This window comes from Ochlerotatus camptorhynchus, unplaced genomic scaffold (assembly GCF_037179485.1).
Source record: "Ochlerotatus camptorhynchus isolate MF236.1 unplaced genomic scaffold, CSIRO-AGI_Acam_v1.1 ptg000079l, whole genome shotgun sequence".
Lineage (NCBI taxonomy): Eukaryota > Metazoa > Arthropoda > Insecta > Diptera > Culicidae > Ochlerotatus > Ochlerotatus camptorhynchus.
The window spans coordinates 482,084-504,301 of record NW_027040569.1 but is presented as its reverse complement, the minus strand read 5'-3'; the positions used below and the strand labels follow the sequence as shown (position 1 = coordinate 504,301).

At 42.4% G+C, this 22,218-nt stretch overlaps 1 protein-coding gene across 1 annotated transcript; it reads right to left on the bottom strand.

Annotated features, from left to right (window-relative positions):
• Window positions 1–1,318: 1,318 nt before the first annotated feature.
• LOC135697912 (uncharacterized) lies at window positions 1,319–4,407 on the bottom strand. The gene is made up of 2 exons (XM_065217775.1): window positions 3,796–4,407; window positions 1,319–3,694 (listed from the first exon to the last, which is right to left on the bottom strand). Exons 1-2 carry the CDS (start codon window positions 4,405–4,407, stop codon window positions 1,319–1,321), a joined length of 2,988 nt encoding a protein of 995 aa, XP_065073847.1.
• Window positions 4,408–22,218: the final 17,811 nt, after the last annotated feature.

Below are 22,218 nucleotides of genomic sequence, written 5' to 3'. Positions count from 1 at the left end.
TCTGACTTTCGTTATATGTCCGTAGTCTTTAATGATCACCAGGCTTATGACTGTGCCGTTTGGTGAACGATGACCCCGAACCGTGACAGTTGAACCGTCATACGTGCCACGAATTCTCCATGCAATGGCCGCCATTACGCCACCCCTATGAACGTCCATTCATGACTGCACACAGCGTGCTCTGGTGGTGGCTAGTTGCATTGTTCTACAATTTATAGGGAAGTGTCTTCTACTGGCTGTTTTCTTGGGGATTCTGGGACGTTTTACCTTTTACGAACATTTAACCTTTTTCTTGGAATTTAATAACTAAATATACGAAAACTACACGCGATTAATCTCACCAATATTGGACGCAACACTTACACTTGTTACAGATTAATCATTGTTATCATATCAAACCGTGAGTGTTCACTCGGCTGTCGACAGAAGCAGACCACTCTTAATGTGTGTCACGCGATCGTCTGTTTACTCGGCAGCAACCATTGTGTGGTCCTCCTCATTGTTCTTCATCAGCAGTTCTTTCAGTCGATGCGTCGTCGACTTTGGAAAACAACCGTTTCGTGATGAATGTGTGAGTGCTGACCACGTTTTGCGTCCATTACTGCAATGGAAGTGCTCTGACCCTCGTTGGCTCTGCCATACAAGTAAACCACTGGAAGCGGCTCCCGTTCTCGTGGAGGAGGCTTATTGGATAGCCGAAGATAAAATGTTTATTATGTTGTACCTTTTGACTATAGTTTTAAGATGTATTGTATAGTGAACAAGAATCCTCGGCTCTGTAAAGTTAATTCGGTTGAGCCTTATCAAATAAATTAATAGAAAAAAAAAAAATATATCAAACCGTGTTGGCGCGCTTACCCTACGTTGTGTTTACTGTTTCTTCATCCGTCGCACCAAGGGCTCAGCGATGGGCAGCAACGATATTCCGGCTTATCACGAGAATTAAGTTATGGCAAAAACCAACAAAAAACTACACTTCCTCTTTTATCAACTTTCCCTTTTGCAGGCTAATTTACTTGTGATCGAACAACAACAAAACTTTCTAATACAGGCTGATATGTAGTTGCTAGTGGGGCATTGAAAATCACGTTCCTGTCAGTGAAGCTGAGCGGACGCGGTTGCCAGAAGGGCTAGAAAAACTGGTCTAACAGTGTACCCGCTAGCACCAGCTGTGGAGCGTGTTGCGAGAACCAACATACCCGCCACCTTGAACGACTATGTTCAACATTGAAAACATAAACAAACAACATAAATTTTACTCTTACGTACTAGATTTTGTTCCTTACTTCTAACAGATTTTCAGCTTAATCTAATGAAACTAACATTTCGTTGTCGCTGGATCTTCTGGAAATTCCTTCGTTTCTGGAGTTACCGTGGAGTACGGCAGCAGGCAGATTTTCGCGATGGGACGAGTGATGATACCACGAGCAGTGCGGAGAATAACAACCCGTACTAATTTGTCCTTTCCTGGCAAGATGGATTCGATGCGAGCAAGAGGCCATCGAATTGGAGGTTGCATCTCGTCGACTACGATGACCATTTTCCCTGGTACGATTTCTTCGTTGCGGTTCCAGCCTCGGGTGTCCTTCATAAGCTCCTGAAGATACTCCTTCCGCCAGTGGGTCCAAAACTGCTGCACATGCAGTTGCAGTTGCTGGTAATGGTCGAGTTTGTATGCCGGAAAGCTTCGGAGATCTGGGTCGGGCAGAGCATGTAACGATGAACCGATGAGGAAGTGAGCTGGAGTCAATGCGGACATGTCGTTGGGATCTTCAGTCATCGGAAGCAGTGGCCGGCTGTTCATGATTGCTTCGATTTGCGTGAGGACGGTACACATTTCTTCGAACGACATGCGAGATGATCCTAGTGTGCGAAAGAGGTGCTTTTTCGCTACTTTGATAGCCGCTTCCCAGAGGCCACCGAAGTGTGGGGCTTTGGGTGGTGTCAAATGCCAGGTGATCCCTTCACTGGCGCAGGCAGATACGATTTCATCTTGCTGGGAACGGTCACGGAATCTGACAAATAGCTCAGCCAGCTCGTTCTTTGCTCCCTCAAAATTCTTCCCGTTATCAGAGTGGATGTGGGCGGGTCGCCCACGGCGAGCGATGAACCTTCGAAGGGAACACAGGAAACCTTTTGTGGACAAGTCGCTGACTAACTCCAGGTGTACTGCTCTGGTCGAGAAGCATACAAAGAGGCACAGGTAGGCTTTGGCAGGTGCAGTGCGTTTGTGTATCGGTCGAAGATAAAGCGGGCCAGCATAGTCAACACCAGTGACGCTAAATGGACGGCTTAGAATGACTCGGTGAGCAGGCAACTGCCCAATTTGCTGCTGAGCAAGTATTGGATTGAGGCGAGTACAACGGAAGCAGTTTCGGACGGTACTGTGAACCAGTCTACGTCCCCTGGGTGGCCAAAATTCCTCTCGAACAGCAGTCAAAAGTAGGCGGCCGCCGCCGTGAAGCAATTTGCGGTGGAAATATTCGACGATTAGGCGGGTGAACGGGTGGTTTGCGGGAATCAGGGCAGGATGTTTGGATTGGTAGGGCAAGAGAGCAAAATCAAGACGACCTCCCACTCTCAACACTCCCTCTGAATCGAAAAACGGGCTCATGTTGCGTATGTGCGATTGCTTCGATACGGTTTTCTCCTTCTTCAGCTGTTTTATTTCCGCAGCATATCCATCCTCTTGGGCTAATCGGGTGAGATAGGTTTTGGCTTTAATGATTTCTGCAACGGTGAGTGCTTGACCGACGGGAACATTTGATGACGAGGGTTGTGTGCGGGTTTTCAAACGGACATTAGTGACGAAGCGCATGCAGTATCCAATGACGTGGAGCAGACGACTGTAGGAAGACCATCGCAGAAACCATGGGTGGACAGTCGGTGAAGCTTGAATGACTGCAACGGTAGTTTTTATCTCCAACTCTTCCTCTGGTATTCCCGGGGGGATAGAAATTGGCCAGTTTTGGGGTGAATGCGATAGCCAATTTGGACCACGAATCCACAAATCGTTCTTGAGGAAATCGTCGACTGACATGCCGCGAGAGACCAAGTCGGCAGGGTTTTCAACTCCAGGGACATGTTTCCACTGACAGCCTTGTGTGTATTGTTGGATTTCCGAGACTCTGTTGGCCACGTAGGTCGGCCAGACGTTCGGAGGTGATCGTAGCCATTGTAGTGTGACTGCGGAATCCGACCAAAAGTAGGATGCAGAAATGCTAACGTCAATAGCGTTCTTGATGCGAGCATGTAGATGAGCGGCTATCACAGCTGCACATAATTCCAAACGGGCGATTGTGACTCGTTTCAACGGTGCTACACGAGATTTCGACGCTAGGAGTTGGATCTTCACTCGTCCTTGACTATCTTCACAGCGGGCGTAGGTGCAGGCACCGTAAGCGGTTTGAGAAGCATCTGCGAAAGTGTGCAGTTGGATTACTGAATCAGGAAGGAAAGCATATCTGTCAACACGGTGCTCAGAGATTCTCGAGAGTTCTTGCTGGTAGGATTCCCATTTCGACTTGACGGGTTCTGGTACAGGGTCATCCCAGTCGCAGGACAGAAGCCATAGTTCCTGGATGATGATCTTCGCCCGAACAACTACTGGTGCGATGAGTCCAAGAGGGTCGAAAAGCTTGGCTGTATCGGAGAGGATGGACCGCTTTGTCGGAGGCTCGTCGCTGACTCGAATCTGGGAATCGAAAGGGGAAGATCGGCCTCAGTTTCCCATATTATTCCGAGCGCCTTGATTGATTCATCTGGGTTGAAGTGAAGAGCGGATTGCGTTCCAACTTGTTCATCGCTTAAACCTTGCAGCACCTCGAGCTGATTTGAAGTCCACTTCCGTAGTTCGAATCCACCTTTCTTCAATAGTTCGTCGAGCTCTGTACGCAGACGGATCGCTTCTTCGACGGATTGAGCACCATCGATGAAGTCGTCTACGTAAAAATTCTTCTTCAACGCTGGACCGCCATTCGGGTATGCAGCGCCTTCATCTTCTGCTAATTGCTGGAGAGTACGTGTTGCTAGGTAGGATGATGGGCCCAAACCGTACGTAACGGTCAGCAGCTCGTAGATTTGGACGGGTGATAATTTGGAAAATCGCCACAGGATACGCTGGAACGGTGTGTCGTCCAGATGTACAAGTATCTGCCGGTACATTTTGGCAATGTCGGCGACTAGAGCGATGAAAAAGGTACGAAACCGCAGAATGATGTCCAGGAGATCGTCCTGCACCACGGGACCCACGCAAAGAGCTTCGTTGAGGGAGAAACCGGAAGAAGTTTTAGCTGAGCCATCAAAAACAACTCGGACCTTGGTCGTCGTACTTGCTTCCTTAATTACGGGGTGGTGGGGCAGATAGTAGGCTGGAGCATTTTCATCATCCGCTTCAACCAACCGCATGTGGCCGAGGGAGATATACCAGAGATGTCACCTGGAACGAAAGCGAGCAACGAACGAGCACCCTGCGTTCGGTTGTGATGCTCTGTCTATTCGTTCAGCATCTATGAACCGAACCGAAAGATTATACTTGCACACCCTCCGTTCGGTTGCAAACATAACCGAACTATGCGTTGAACGAGTGCAAACGGACCGAGCGAATGGGCGAAACGAACGCTTCGTGTGTACGTAGAAAACGCTTCGTGTAGGTTTTTTCGTAGTCAAAACTAACGAACGGTACTTTTCAAACGGCGTTCTACTTTATGCTAAAACAAGTAGGCTAGACTTTTAGATGAGACAGTCGTCAATATGTTTTGATCAGAACAGTAAACAATTTTGCTTCGTGGTTTAGAAGGTATTTTATTTCAAGTATGTATAGTTAATGCTAATATTTATTGTAGGCGAAAGAAGAAAAGGAAGTAAAAAAAGATGCGAAACGAGGCCGTTCATACTTCTGTGAAATTCATTTCAACGGTCTTGAACAAGTCGCTGTTCAGTTTTACAAACAGAATGTTCTCGAGGTTCTCATCCCCCAAGCGCAGTCTTCTATTTGTGAGGATCAATCCGAGGACGCTAAATGACCTCTCCACCGATACCTGGGTACACGGGGCCGCAAGGACTACCTCGGACAATGCGTATAATTGTGGCTCTTCGGATTTGATTTGTTTCCAATATTTTAAAACCGACTGATCAGCACATACTCTCGGCTGGTGTGATAATTTCTTCAGTTTATGCTCCACAGTTTGCTGCACGACGTCCAATGCTGAATGCTTGGTCCTCAACAACAATTCGATTTTCGAAACACTAGCGCTAGCAAATCCGCACAGATGTAAACACCCCATTACATGTTATACTCACATCAATCTAATATTGTTTTAATTTTTCTATAAGTTTAATTTGCGATGATACAACAGAAAATTGTATAAATTGTACTACACAATGGCTAGGAACGCCAAGGTGCACAAAGGTCCAATTGTGCGCCGATCGATGATGAAAATGGCGCTTCCAGGTCAGCAACAATGCCACACTCCGGTGTGAATAGAAGCAATTGTCGAGCAGGAACAATCGGGATCAATCAGCGCATGCAAGCAGAAGGGAAAGAAGATCTAAAGGGCACCTGTGATACCCGCAAATCAAATGGACAGGTCGTTACCCTGTGCCCGATAAATCAAGCCTTGTATTTTACAAGCAGCAATCAGGATCACGAACTAATCTCCTCCGTTGAATACCGTTTTGTGCCGGCCTTGAAGATGGCGGCGCCCAGTAACACTCAGCACGGAGATATCCTGGTCACGGCACCAAAATTATGTTGGCGCGCTTACCCTACGTTGTGTTTACTGTTTCTTCATCCGTCGCACCAAGGGCTCAGCGATGGGCAGCAACGATATTCCGGCTTATCACGAGAATTAAGTTATGGCAAAAACCAACAAAAAACTACACTTCCTCTTTTATCAACTTTCCCTTTTGCAGGCTAATTTACTTGTGATCGAACAACAACAAAACTTTCTAATACAGGCTGATATGTAGTTGCTAGTGGGGCATTGAAAATCACGTTCCTGTCAGTGAAGCTGAGCGGACGCGGTTGCCAGAAGGGCTAGAAAAACTGGTCTAACAGTGTACCCGCTAGCACCAGCTGTGGAGCGTGTTGCGAGAACCAACAAACCGTGTCCACTACAGTGGCTAGGGGAACAAAAAGGAAGTTGGCTCGGGTGTGTCGTTGTGTGAGTGTGTTCCTTCAACTATTCGATCAACAAGGGGAGGAATCTAGGGCACTTCTTTTCTTAAAAAAAAAAGCATCTTCGGGCTTCCTGAAAAAGAACAAAAAAAATCGTGGATGCTTCGAACTGTTTCTAACAATATATTTTTTAAAAAAAGCTTCAATTGTTGAAGGCTATTGTTAATTATGAAGAATTATTTATTTTGAACAGTGATTTAAACAAATATTTTTGGTTTGGATTAGGTCTATCTAGAAGCAACTCGGGGCAACTTGACAACTCCAGTATATTTCCTGTGTACCCCGAAAATTTGGTGCTGGTGGTTCTGTCTAACTCACGAACTTCAGAAGTGTTATCTGAATAGGGCGAAAGTGGAAATGATGTACAGTAAATGATATTTTAGTTTTAAATGTCATCTTATTGTCGCGTGCCTAATCAAACGGGACTCACGTGAGAGACACGTACCATTTGACGTCAAAATTACCATTAGTGGCATATGAAGGCCAGTGCTTTTAACTATCTTCTGATTAGTAGCCTCGAAAGCAACGGATTATTGTGGCCCCCATTTCCACGCTTTAGTTGTTGTGACCTCACAAAGTGAGCTAGTAGGATCTGCGAAGTTGCTGATATACGGACTAATGAAAGAGGCTAAGCCCAAGAAACTACGAAGTTCCGAAACGGTTGCCGGTCCACGAAATTTTTGAATATGCTTGATTTTAGCTTCATCGATGTAAAATCCCTCTTCGTCAAGCTCATGCCCCAGGAATTTGATGCGCTTCTTGTCGAATTCACACTTCTTGATGTTCAAGGTGAGGTTATTGCTATCAACACTTGCAGAACTTCAGCTACAGTTCTGCGGAGTTCCCCTATAAAATTGCGTCGATCATCGATTTATGGCCTCTAGACGTCACCCCGATTAAAAAAGTAGAAGGGTCTGTGCCTAGGGGCACAAACGGAAGCTTGACGTAGGACCGCTAGTGGACGGAATAAATGTGAAGAGTATTAAGTTCTTTTAATTGATCAAATCAGGCATAACATTTGATAACCGCACAAAAGCATTTGTAAACAAACATTCTAAGGCCCTTTACACGCGAACTAAAGTACGCCCACGCAAACCAATGTCACTTACGGAAAGGTGATAGTTGCCCCTATGCGATGATGTTGTTGGTTTGCGTAGGCGTACTTTGGTTCGCGTGTAAAGGGCCTAAGAAGGTTTGTTTACAAATGCTTTTGTGCCGTTATCAAATGTTATGCCTGAAATATCTATTATCTCAACTCTTTCCGGTTTTGAATTGTAGGCGATCCAAATTTGTAGTAATCTGTTTCAAAAAGAAAGTTGAATACGAGAATCAACATGGTGGCCAGTGAATTTTCATTTTGAAAATCCCAGATTTTTCCCGGTTTTTCCGGTTCAAATCTTAAAAATTCCCGGTTGTTAATATGCAACAAAAAAAAAAAACAAAATTTACTGATAGGATAAAAAAATGTGATTTAAGAAGATTCCCAAGATTCTGGAGCTTTGAAATTTGTGTAGAGTCTGAAACTAGAACTTTTCTTCAAAATTTGTGATTAATAACATGCTTCGTGATGCAAGATTTGGAGAAACAATAATTAAAATTTGAAAGATCACAGATTTATAAAAAAACATCATACTTATGAGTCGTGGAGTCATAATTGTCACGCTCTGAGACTTGGAAGCATTTTAAGGGTAATAACAAATTACATAGCAATCTGTAGAATCTGGCGGACAAACCCTGGAATTTTTAGTAAAATTTAAAAGAATTCAAAGTGTTGATTAAAAACAAATATTGAGACGGATTCCCATACAGTTTTCGAAGGAGAAGAGCAGATTTCCAGAATTATTCTTACATGAAATCCATAGAAATTGTTAGATGAATTTGGAAGGATTTCTTTGGAGAAGAATGCAAGTTCTAAATTAAACTGTTAGGTCATTTTAGTAGATTTAAAAAAGAATTGTGAAAATAAAAATAAAACATTGCAGAAAATTCCTACGTGGTTCTGATGAGATTTGTATGGGCATCGTGAGGAACATGACAGATGAATTTTAAGAAGAATTCCAAGAGAATTATGATTTGAATTCAACAAGAAACAGAGTTCTTAAAATGTTCTGGCAATAATTTCAACCCTAGTGCGAATGATTCATCACATAACCCAAACAAAATTGATTCCAAAAAAAATTGCTGATAATTAGAAAGAAATTCTTTAAAATACTCCACGGGGTTTAAACATTAATTTTCGAAAGATTTCTTTTGTTTTGAATAGAGTTAAAAGAAATGTTTGAAAAGATTTTTAAAGGAATCAAAGTCTCTGGATAGGCGGGAACGAGAATTATATGAAGGATTCCAATAAATTCTTAGAAGGGGTTGGAATAAAATTCCTAAAGGAATTCAACGGTAATTATTACGTGGAGCGTTTTCTGGTTTATTTCAGAACAATTTCAAGATAATTCAGAGCAGAATTCCAAGTTAATTCTGGAATTCATCATGAGAATTTTGAACAACGAAAAATTAAAACCCCGGAAAAGAATAATTTAGTTTCTGTTTTTACAAATATTTGTTTCCAAACTCCAGCATCTTCAATATTTTCTTTAGAGAATCATGCACTTTACATCTGAAATTGAAACGACAAAAATCAATTTGCAATATTGCTGAGTGATTAAATTCTAAAAACAATAAGACGGTATACTGAAGAAAATTATGTAACAAATAGAGCAAGACATTCATTTGCTAAAGGATCACTCTGTTTTAATGGTTCATTCTGAAATTCTGATGTAAAAATTTGTTCCTATGATATGGTTAATTTACTTTCCCGGTTCTCTTGCAGAATTCACGGGTTTTTCCGGATACTTTCCAAATTCCCGGATATTTCCCGGTATTCCCGGATTTCCCGGTTTGCTGGCCACCCTGAATCAATCAAAATCACTTGCACCCCTGCTTCCAAGTTTGTGTGGCTGTTGGGGGCTTGTGGTTCTGAATATGGACAAACAAGCACAGATAAATTCTATTCCAACTTTTTACTGATTTAAGCTTGATGGCCCTGAAAAGGGCCGTTTTATTGAAGAGGACATCCATGGCCACTTACGCTTGGCGTGTTTAGTGTAGGTGACAGCATCACGGATCTCATTTTTCACGAACACCTCCAGCACACCTCGTAGATCAGACCGGAGATACGTCAGACACTGCGACGGCGAGCCAGACGACGGCTGGTGGTTATCTCGAAGAATTTGCGATGACGATTGGCACCTCCTTTGCCACGACCTACTGCTACTATTGCTCACCACGCCGTCCGAAGCGAAAATGAGCTGATACCTTTTTTTTTTTTTTTTTACTGACTTAAATGATCTATATTTCTTGAATTTGTGTGGTTTACATGTATAACTTATCAAGTGACACAGATGCGTCTTTTCAACTTTAGTTCCTGTGAAATTTCAATTATTATTAATTACAGTTCCTAGTCCTATCAGGCCTGTTTTGGAGAATGACCACCTTGGTGGGATTGGTTTGTTTGAAAATTTGAAAAAGGAGACTACTTATAACTACTATTTACAACTACAACTAACCTACAACTACTATGTACACCTAACCTACTATATACAAATTGCTTATCAAAGCATGTTCTGATAAATTACATTTTTGTGCAAAATTTGTCTTAATTTCGTTAATTCTGGAATCTATTTTGGCAATGCCTGCCTCTTCGTGTAAATTTGTTATTCTAGTGTCAAAAGGACGATCAAGTACCATCCTCAGCACTCTATTCTGAGCGACCTGGATTTTGTTCCTGTGAGTCTGTGCACATGATTCCCACACCGGAGCTGCGTAGAGGATCGCAGGTGCTATGATTTGTTTGTAGACGGCCAGTTTGTTCACCCTTGAGAGGCGGGATCTGCGGCAAATCAGCGGAAACAGACACCTAACCAAGGCAGAACACTTGACTACTGTTTTCTCTACATGCGAACGGAAGAGGAGCTTTTCATCGAACAACATCCCGAGATAGGTTACTTCGGCGGACCACTCAACCCTTGTGCCATCCATGATTACAGTACAAGATGGAGCCGGTTTCAGTTTGGGCGATTGCCGATGGAGGAACAAGATCGCTTGTATTTTGGAGGCATTGATTTTGATTTTCCACGTGGTGGCATAATCAGCAAAGGCGTTAAGGCATCGTTGAAGTTTGTTCGTTATTTCGCGAGGCATCCTTCCTTTGACGGCTATTGCGGTATCATCTGCGAACAGGAAAAACACGCAACCGTCTCCGAGGGGAGGAATGTCGGAAGTGTAAATGCTGTAAAGCAAGGGGCCCAGCAGACTGCCTTGCGGGACACCTGCTGGGATGGAAAACGTGTCTGAAAGACAACCATTCAACGATACCTTAAACGACCTTTGCTGGAGGTAGTTATGGGTGATTTTAATAAGATGTAAAGGAAAGTTGAAGTTACAAAGCTTGTACACAAGTCCGTCATGCCAAACATTGTCAAACGCCTTTTCAACGTCTAACAAGGCCATGGCTGTGGACTTGGATACAGCTTTGTTACTTCGGATGTTATTCATCACCCGTACTAGCTGATGATTGGTGGAGTGCCCCTTTCTGAATCCAAACTGTTCTGGAAGGAGAATGTTATTTTCCTCGACAAACTTGAGCAAACGATTTAGAATGAGTTTCTCGAACAATTTGCTCAGCGCTGAAAGGAGGCTGATTGGTCTGTAGCTTGAAGGCAATGTTGGATCCTTACCGGGCTTGCGGATTGGTATGATTTTTGCTACTTTCCAGATGCTTGGAAAGTAGTGCAGTTCCAAGCATCTGTTGAAGATAGCGGTTAGAAGAGACTGCACTTTCATGCTGAGTCTCTTCAAGATCAAGTTGAATATACCGTCAAACCCGGGAGCCTTCATGTTCTTGGTGCATTTCAGCGCTGAGCAAATTTGTTGTACTGTAATCATATCCGCCGGAGGCACGACACAAGGGGAGGCATCTAGGTTTTGAACACATTGCGCAACCTGATCATCGAGCGGACTTTGGATAGTCGAGCCAAGCAAATGCGATGAAGCGACATGCTCGCCGATTGCATTTGCTTTCTCCTGTGGGGTAATTAAAAGCCGATCGCCATCATTTTCGACTTTGAGAGGTGGAACGGGTTTGGGATGATTTTTCAGGACCTTGGCTACCTTCCAGAATGGTCTGGAGCGGTCGTCCAGATTCTGGACAACACGCCCGAAACTTTCATTTCGGAGTGAGTCCATTCTGGAAGCAATCTGCCTGTTCAGATCGGCCATTACACGTTTTTTGCCCAGGTCTCCAGTCCTCTGAAACTGGCGTCTACGCACATTTCTCAATCGAATCAATAATTGGGTGTGGGAATCAATAGCAACAAACTTACCCCTCACAGGAACTTGTCGAACGCATGTCTCGTCAGCCTCGGATATGGCCTGTTGGAGTCCTTCCAACGCCCGGTCGATGTCATCTACGGTGTCGAGTAGTGGATTTTCATCGATGTTGCTGTCCACCATTCGACCGTACTGCACCCAGTTGACATGGTGGTAGTCTTTACGCAGGCAGCCTCTAGCAGGAACCACGTTGACACCGACTTCAGTCACCACCGGTTGGTGGTCGGAGCTGAGATCGTTGTGCGCCTCCGGCTTGGATAGTCCGATGTTTGACAGGAAAAAGTCTAGCGTGGAGGGATTTCCCGCTGGAGAGATGAAAGTTGGCTCGTCCGGAAATTGCACTGTGTACAGTCCATGTTGTGCGTGGTCGAACAATAGACATCCGTTTCGATTCCTCTGGTAGTTCCGCCAATGAGCTGATACCAGACAGCAGCGCTGCTTTATATCTTTTTAGGTTAAAGCAGAATGATGTGCAACCAAGTGGTATAAAAGCTACAAAGACTCCTCCCATTATGAGTAGTTTGCTATCAAGTAGCGACACTGGCTATTTTCTTTTTGCGTACACGGCGAATGAGAACACCCCAAATTTGAGTTTAGTTCACTCATAATCGTCAAAAGTGTAGGAACTCAGCGATGAGTAAATTTGTCTCATGATTTCCTGTGGAAAACCTAAAAAATCTGCTAGAAAATGAGGAAATTGACGAAAATTTTATTCAGTCTCGGAGTAGTACCAATAGACTGAGTGAATCCAATCTTTACTTTTCTCAAATTCGGGAATTTTTCGATGGAAAATCCTGGAAAAACCTGGGAAAATATGAGGAATATTTACTCATCGCTGAGTTCCTGCACTTATTTCTGAGATAACTAAACTCAAATTTGGGTCGTTCTCATTCGCCGTGATAGATATCGGCGCCGGTGGTTAGCGTAATTACCTCTCACCACAGCAGGCCTGGGTCCAATCTCAGTCGGCGCCACCGGCATGTTCTAAGGCATAACATCTCTGGGAGCTGCCTCCCTGGCGTCGGTAGCATTGGAGCTCAGTACGGAAAACAAATCTCGCGTCACTTTTCAATAGGTCCTATCTATTGATCGATTCTCTTCATCGACACTCTCTTTCGTAAATAACTCGGCTTAACAAATCTGGATCAACAATAGAAAAGAGCCCATCAGCATTTGTAAACAAACCGTTCCAAAGCCCTTTACTCACAAAGCGAAGGCCACCCACACAAACCAACACCATCATCGGATAGGGGAAACTTCTACCTACAAGATGTTGTTGTTGGTTTGTGTGAGCGGCCTTCGATTTGTGAGGCTTTGGAACGGTTTGTTTACAAATGCTGATGGGCCCTATTCTATTGTTGATCCAGAAATGTTTCCTGCCGTCTTCGTCGAATTAGATGCTAGATTGTTGCTTCTTCCATCGAAAATATCCGGCCGTGGCGATTCAAAGTTGATCAAGGTTGATCAAAACAATTTGTATCCCTGCTTCCAGTTTGATCACATGAGCATTTTGTGTGGTCGGTGGTTCTGAATATGGACAAACAGGCAGCTGAATTCTATTCCTACTCTTTACTGTAATAAGCTTGGTGGCCCTGAAAAGAGCCGTTTTGTTGCCAAAATTGGTGATGATTTAACCTCCCAAACCAAACAGAGTGCGTCTCTGTTACTTCAACACGTAGATGACATCCATGGCCGCTTATGCTTGGCGTGTTTAGTGTAGGTGACAGCATTACGGATCTCATTTTTCAGGAACACCTTCAGCACACCTCGTAAATCAGACCGGAGATACGTCAGACACAGTCACGGCGAGCCAGACGACGGATGGTGGTTATCTCGAAGAATTTGCGTTTGGTTCTGAATATGGTGATGAGTGTGCAAAATATTACGCAATTCCATCCTCCCTATTCGCACGCGTCCGAGAATCGGAGGCGAATGCCACTTCGACTTGTTTCGTCTACTTACTACTCTCTGACGACTGTGCTGGGGAAGCAGCATATGCATGTAGGTAATTGGTGGATTTGCTAGTTAATTCGACGCTTTTGGACAATGCTGGACATTTACCAGTTTTTCAATAGTTTCTTGTTGAAAATCAACATTCGGAAGCATTGTTGTCAATGCGTAGCCATATTTCTGATCGATTGGTGATAAAATTATTGAAATTGGACCAGGGGTAGCTGAGTTATTAACGTTCAAAATCTTTCTTAATTTGTTACATGTTCCATTTTCGGTTTTCACAAAGTGTACCCCCATATAGAAATCAAAGACGTAGTCCTACGTCAAAAACCCATTCGCGTGCGCTTAAATGAACAGAGTGAACAATCGACAAAAGTCAGAAAACTGCGTGAATTTGGATGGAACAGCATGAAAACTGATCGAAAGTGGTTCTGTTCATGTTGAACGGGATCTGCTCGAAGAGAAGACAGGATGACTTTCAATTGAAAGTGATGGTTGACAGCATCATCGTCGCTTGACGATTTTCTATTGAAAGTGACTTTTGTTGGTCCTGCTTTTGATGTTAATCTAAATGCATAAATCTCGTATATTTTTTCGAAGGGACGTATCAGCTTTTGCAAACATTGCATTTGATTGACGATGTGGCGTAACTGGTAGCTCGCCCACGCATGCTTACACTACCACCAGATAGGGGAAATTTTCCCCTACCTGAGAGTGTGGTGTGAGTATGCGTTGGTGAGCTATTAGTTACGCCAAACTGACGATCAAATTCATTGTTTTCAAAAGATGATACGTCCCTTTGAAAAAGTAATCGAGATAAAGAGTTACCAGACATGTTTAGCTGTGTCAGGCACTCTATTTTGTAGTCTGTGTAAGGGGATTTCTAGGTTTTTTGACTGCACTGTCCTCTGTGAACAACTAACGGAAAACAGATCATGTGTAATTTCCGATAGATGTCACCGCTAACAACCGCAGTGACATCTGATGGAAAATTAATGTAGATGCTTGACTAAGGCTGTGAACCATTTGCCGAATTAAATTTAACTCGTGGTTAAAAGTGACACCTCGAAAGTTATTTTCTATGTTTGAAAATCCCTGTGCTGTCGAACGACCGGTTTTCGAGAAGAACTCAACCAAGTTTAATCGATAACTTTCCACTTGTCAAATTTTAACCAAAAGTAAAAAAAAAATCTACAAAACGGTTGATTGGTTGAGGCCCTACCGACCCTACTTGTCAGCTATATAATTATAAAAGGTCAACAAAGCAGTAAACTAATCGTCATAAACTGAGTTAAATTTAACAATCGAAACGTTAGAATCGAATGTTGACAAATTCGTCCAGCAAGCATCTTCAGTGATTTCCCAAGAACAGAAATCACCAGAAGTCCAATGCTAATACATCTCTTATGAGTATAACCGGCTACCGTTTCGATTGATTTGTAAACACTCCGCTGCTACTGGTGCAGCGTTTTCCAAGAATCAACCTATCAATCATGTAGCAGCGCACTCGGATTGATACCGAAATCCCGAGAACCAATCAATGCCGTCCGTTGATTGAAAAGTTTGCTACAGAAATCCATTCCAAACTCGATTTCCGAGCTTTCTGCGTAGCTGGCCAATTGCCGAGCATCATCTAGCTCGTTTCTTTTTTCTTTCAATCTGGGAAAATTTCCCTGCGGACTGTCTGTGAAACATCGTGAAGCAGGTATGGCGTCGTCATCGTCTTCACCGTCTTGATGCTTTTGCAAACGAAGTGCGATTAGTTTCTGATTCAAGAAATGGAAAACTTTGTCCAGCTTGGGTACACAAGCCAAAATCTAGGTTAAGTGACTTTCAAATCCGTCATTGAGGGAAGCGGAATCGGGAAGAACATCATCGGCGGTGCACCGATTGAGAGTGGGAATGTTCTTGTTTGCTACTCCGAAGCTGAAGGAGTCGTTTCTCACAGAACGGAGGAAAATCCATGAAAGCTGTCAAACTGGATGGGAGTCGAAATAAAAAAGATTAAAACCACTCCAACTGTAAATTGAATTACCAAGGAGCAGGACCTTCTTTTCTCGAGTTTTCCTCCTCCCTGACCTAGAACGCCGGAAGCGTGTCGCAAGGATATGCCTACATTTGTGCGGAACGCCGGCGCTGCTTGTGTGGTTGTGTGGAGTGAAAAAAAGGACCAATAAATTTATGTTGTCCACCATCAAACAAATGCGGACGGGGAATTGGTTAATTGATTCCACTTTTCAACCGATGCAAGGCGCCCACAGAGAAAGGTCCTTGTACAAGGGACGTAAAATGGAAAAAGTTTTCCCTTTTTGAAATGTTTAGTCTGGAGGCTCGGGTGGTTTGAAACCCATTGCTACACGCCACCCGGGGCTAGATTTATGTGGTTTAAATTTAATTACGCGAAAGTGGCCAAATTGAGAGAGTGTTTCGGGAATTGACCTTCCCTTTTATCATTTGGATGGTGTCGTAGATTAAATTTCTGAGGTCAGTTAGAGGAATGTACTGTTCGACGAGAGACTCTTTGGACCGTTATTGGAATTAGGAAACCGAACCGTCGGCAAGTCTGGTAGATGGTGTCAACATTTGAATCCTCTTTTATTCTTTAAAATTGCATGAAAGGTACTATGTTGGCAACTAAATAGCTTATTTGTTATTACATTTGGTTTAATTTGAAGCAATTGCATGAATTATACTTTAGTTCACTGAAGGTATGAAAGAAGTAGATGTTGTGGTTTTACTTCTGTTTTTATTTTCTTAGTGGAGGGAAGGCAAAATGTTCAGTTTGGTCGTAATTACTGAAGAAAAAACAGTAAAGTCTAAAACATCATCCTCATTAGTACAATTATTATCACAACTGGTACAAACCAGAGACGATGTTTTATAAGAGACGCACGGAGAGAATAAAAGTAAATCTGGTTGCACGGCCAACAAAGTTATTTTGTCTGAAAGGTTTGACAACCCGCAATTTTGTGTTTACTTCGAGTGACTTTTAATTTGAGCGAAATAATTGAATTATAAATTTTTGACAACACAGAGTGAAACCAATTTCTACTACACAGCAGAAATAAATCTAATATCGATCAACGTCATTGAAGCTGATGTATGAAATACATGCAGCTGTTTGGATGTAATATTCAACAACTTTTTTCTGTGTGCATTGGAGGACATATTTTACAGAGTGTTGCGCAAACTTATCTGCGATTCATGCGTCCTACCCTGTATGAATGAAATCTCTTTTTTTATTTTTGAATGGACGTATCTGTTTTTGAAAACAATGCATTTACTCGTCGATTTGGCTTAACGCCCACCCATGCATACACTACCATCACTACCTGATAGAGGTGTTAGTATGTGTGATGTAGCTGCCAGTTACGCTAAACCGATGATTAAATGCATTGTTTACAGAAGCAGATACGTCTCTTTAAAAAATAATCGAGAAATCCCTTTCGTCTTTCACTAAATTTACTATCTTGACAGATTACACCGGAAACGCCTTGATCCACGTTACAGGGCCGGTGTATATGTTTTTCGTTACACTGGAGCGCATATTACGTGAGAACATAACGAGAATACAGCTGGTGAATATCAGTAATATTCCAGCCCAGTTTGCTACCTTGATATGCTATTGCAAATCAAATAATGTTTTGACTTTGCATTCATCAGCCATACAAATCCAGTGATTAAAAACATGACAGTCGATCAGCAGCTTTGTAATTTGTTAAAAATCTTTGCAATTTGACATTGATGTACAAGTAAAAAGATTTTACTTGTTTTTTATTTGTATTACAAAAGTCAAATAGTGTCCAATTGCATTTTTCATACGAAAACTTAAATAAAATTACTTAAATCTCAAAATATAAATATCAACCGCCATCGCAATACTCACACTTTCCTCGTGAAGCGCTTGTGTTTATTTGCATTGCTCGATTGGAACCGCGTTTGACGGTTCGATTGGAACTTTTGGCTTCAGTCTTCGCGCGTCTCTTATTAAACATCGTCACTGGTACAAACATGACCAATGTGTGGGAAGCCAGAAATCCGGAGAACTTTGAGATTAGGGCGTAATTGCTTTTGTAAACAAACACGCAATCGCCGATTTCTCGCAAATTAAAGCTCAATCTAAAACAATTAACGGAACCAATAGGTAGAGAAATGATTCCTCTATCATTTGGTATGGATTGTTCGCGAGATTGAGTTTCAATTTACGAGAAATCGGCGATAGACGTGTTTGTTTACAAAAGTAATTACGCCCAAATCTCAAAGTTCTCCGGAAATATAGGAAGGTTGAGCACAGGTCTGTCATGGTGGTAATTCATAACTACTAAAGCCCTTCAGTAAAAGCACAAACAAACGTTTGTTGTAAAAGTATGGACGTCTGCCTATAGGCTTTTTTAATGCACCACCAATTAGAGGGCGCAAGGGAGGGAAGACTTGACAGTTGTTGTTATTTACATCGTCGTGATTGTGCGCTGCTAAATTTGCCGATTTTTTATCACACGGGCTATCGTTATTCGTTTTTTTTCCGTTCAGTATACCTGTAATATTGTACTGGTTGTTAGTGGAAAGTGCAGTTCGTTGCGATAATCGTCTAATTAGAGCATATTTTGTGTTGTGAAAACAGTGAAAAAGTTTTCCAATCAGACATATTGTAGTGTACACGGTTAGAAAAAAGTACCCAAAATTAAGTTCTTTTCACTCATCTCGGCACTATAGTGCAGGAACCCAAAAGTAGGTAAAGCGGGTCAAAGTAATTTTCATTTACTTGTGTGCAGTTCGTATGGAATTTTCCACTAGCTTTTTAACCAAAAGTAAGTTAGATGTACCCAACAGTAGGTAAATATGATTATACTCAACGTTGGGTTCCCACACTTTACTACCTGAGTTGGGTGGTTTTGCTCGTCCGTTTTTGACAACATTAGTAGGAGAAAAGGAGACAAACTAGTCAAAAGTAGGTAAAAGTGAACTGGCCGTTGGGTACTTTTTTCTTACCGTGTATACTGTCTAGCATTGGGCGATCTTGAGAATCCAATTCCTCTTTGCGTATTAGAGCATCACCACCGCTGTTTCTAAATCACTTTTGGAAACTGAGTCAGCATGACTTCCGCCTGTGACCAATGCACTAAACCAGTTAAAGGCGATGAAAAATCCGTCTCCTGCATGGCTTTTTTGCGACAGGATGATTCACCTAAAGTGCGGGTGCAGTTTCGAACGCCTTTGGATACGGTTGTGTTTTAAGTTTGTTCTCTGTTTTGTGCGTGCGTTCGCTCTCATAGTTTCCGGCTGCAATTGCCGGATTATCGCTGGCGCTCTGCCTCCCGGACGTTTATACGTGTGTTATTGGTAGTTTTCTCGCTTTCCGGGAAGTTTTAGAATAGAGAAAGAAAACGTGATTCAACATGTTTGCAAGCATCAGAAGAGATGTCGCGATCTGCGTTGTTTGATTTTCTCCCGGACCAGAAATTAGTGGCATCGCGAGTGATAATTTTTAATTTCAGTTTATTTACGCGCTGCAAGGTGCGTGAAAGAGCTCGGCACAATCGGTGTTGATGTTGGCTCGCTTGTAACTTTTTTTGTTGTGTTTTCGAAAGAAATTGATCAAAATTGTACCAAAAGTGCTTCTGAACGTGTTTCTCAGTTGGGTGAGGTGAAAATCGTAAATTCGCGGTGTATGTTCAGTGAAAATTCCGTGTCACAAAATTGCTCACCGAGTTTCCTTTTTTTGCCGTTCGACGACGACGGGTTAGCGAGAGAAAAATAAGCATCGGGAATTTGCTCCCGGATGTATTGATTTGTTGAGTACGTTCCAGTTGAAGATTGTTCTTATACATGTCTCGATTGCATTTTCGAGGGGACGTTCGGAGAGCTTTGAGATTTAGGCGTTGTTGCATTTGCGGGCAGATGAGTTGGTCGCCGGTAAGGGCCAGTAAGTGCTGCCAGCAGATGAATCAAGAGGTATTCGAAACAAAATTGATAAGAAATGTCCATTCAAATCGATTTAATACAGTTGAACAAATTTCAAAACTATATACGTGCCAGATTTGGAAATAATATGTTTTGAATCTGGAAGTGTATTTATGATACCATTATCCATTTGATAAAGGTAGAGTGAACATGCGGGGCTTATTGTAAGTAAAAGTGACCTCGGAGTGGTCGTGAATTACCAGGCATTCTGAAATGGGTCACTGGAGCTGCAATAGAGCTAACACCTTCTAACTCCCGGACTAAACCTGCTTTAATTTAAGGGTAATATAAAGCAGTTTTCTTCCATAATAACACTGCCGGACAGTGGGGGTTAGATTGTACACACACACACACACACACACACACACACACACACACACACACACACACACACACACACACACACACACACACACACACACACACACACACACACACACACACACACACACACACACACACACACACACACACACACACACACACACACACACACACACACACACACACACACACACACACACACACACACACACACACACACACACACACACACACACACACACACACACACACACACACACACACACACACACACACACACACACACACACACCACCAATTAGAGGGCGCAAGGCGAGTTCGAGAGGAAACTTCAAACAAACCGTTTGTTTACATCAGAATAAGGATTTTTCACAACGCAAATTAAAGCATTTTTCATTGAACTTCTTGCCAATTTCCATCAGTAATTGTCCTATTTTAGATTTTCCATAGATCTGAACTATTTTTCTCCTAAATTATTCACACACAAGAATTTCGGAAGATCATAACCACCAAGACACTTTTGAAATTTTCCATTTTTCTCAACAAACATATTCCTGAACACCAGCAGGATTCTTGCAAAAACGATATAGAATTAAATTTTTCAACTGTCGATCAAGTTTTGGAGCATGTCAGATGAATCAATTGATCACGAATAGTAAAAAAGTGTTCCGCTTCCTATGTCTCATGGCAAAAATTTCTGCTCACAACACTCTTTTTGACGTTCTCAAATTCACCACCAGAGGTTGAATCGATCGATTAGTTTCTATTAAAAAGGCGTATAGTTGTTTCAATCGAACTGCCAAAATGGACTGCTTTGCTCGATTAGAACAACTTTTATTCAGTTTTCAGTCATCCATACGTTTACTGTAGGGCTTTAATAGTTACTACTGTTGAAGTAGAAACAAGAACAATATTGTAACAAGCTATGATTTTATTAATATGTATGCTCTCAGAAAATAGTTACTTACTATAAGACCAGCAACCAAGCTGGTTGTACTTTTATCAATCTCTAATGGCGATAAGCTCCATCGATGATAATACGCCAATCTAGAATCATCCTCGATTTTGGTAAGCACCATGCCTTATTATCTTCACTTTTAATCCTGGATTTAACTTTAATACCCCGCTTTCCGATTTTAAGAGAAAATCCAAAATTTCGAAATGCACGCGACCAAAAAATTCTGCTCTCACACACAGCGTTGCATAAGCAACAAATGTCATGTTTATATTAGTTATTTGGCAAGCAGTTGCTGAAAGCTGAAACAGATTCGACTGGCTGTTCCGCCTGCGGAAAAAGAAACAAGCCAAGGAAACCAACCTTTTGCAAAAGGCAATATCGATCTTCCGGGCGTGACAGAAGATTATTATTATAGTCGCCATATTTGTAGTGTGGCGATTAGAACTTCGTTCTATTAAAAAGCGGCATCAATTTGACAGTGAGCATGCATAAGAGCGAATACGCGATGATCGATTCTCTTCATCGATTTTCTCTTTGCATTGCTACAGCTAAGCGAAAAAAATTTCTAGAATTTGTTCAAAGCAGAGTTGTAACAGGTTGTATTGGCTATCGAAAGCAACAGCAAACGCACCGAGAAACGTTTATTCTAGCGAGTTATTAATAAAAGAGAAAATCGACGAAGAGAATCGATCATCGCGTACGCCCTTATGCATGCTCCCTGTCGAATTCAACATTTTCTAGACCAACAATTGAAAAGGTACTATCAAATTTTATACACTAAACTTTGATAGTTCTTTCCTCGTCAACCGAACGCAAATTAACACCATCGTCGGATTGGGGAAACTTTCCCCAACCCGATTATGGTGTTGGCTTGCGTAGACGAGCCTTGAATCATGAGAAAAGAGTTTCCGACGTTCTTTTTTTTTTGCAAAATTTGGTATGCTATTCTTTGTTGTTGGTCGTGATATCCTCGATTATTTCCGCTATTTGACAGCTCAATTTATACTTGAAATTCTATCCGCCATCCGCCATCCGCCATATTAATGTCAATATTAACAAAACAGCCAACCGGCCGGTTTTGTCAGAGGAGTTTGCCCACCGGATCAATGCATCGAATTGGTGGGCAAGTCAGATCTAAACATCAACAGCCATAAATTGCAGAACCAGAACAGCCTGAACGAGATGCACCGGATGCGGTTGGTGATGGTGGTGCGGGTACAGAATAGGAAGTGGAAGTGGAGTCCGACAGTCCGAATCAGCCTCAGAATCAATCTTCATAGTTGATTAAGCATCCGTCCGGGGAAACACGTGTGGTTTCACAGGAGTTCCAAAAGGTCTCGCAGGACGACGTATAGGTGATGTTCACAGACAGTTCCAGCTTCAGCCATGCAGGGGTGAAATATGAATAATTTCAATGAAGCTGTAGAACATTAAAAACGTGTTTCACGAAGATAGCTTCAGA

Coding starts and splice junctions, on each gene's coding strand:
- LOC135697912 (XM_065217775.1), bottom strand. CDS start 4,407: ATGCGGTTGGTTGAAGCGGATGATGAAAATGCTCCAGCCTACTATCTG. Junction 3,695..3,795: donor AAGGTTTAAGCGATGAACAA/GTTGGAACGCAA, acceptor TTCGATTCCCAG/ATTCGAGTCAGCGACGAGCC.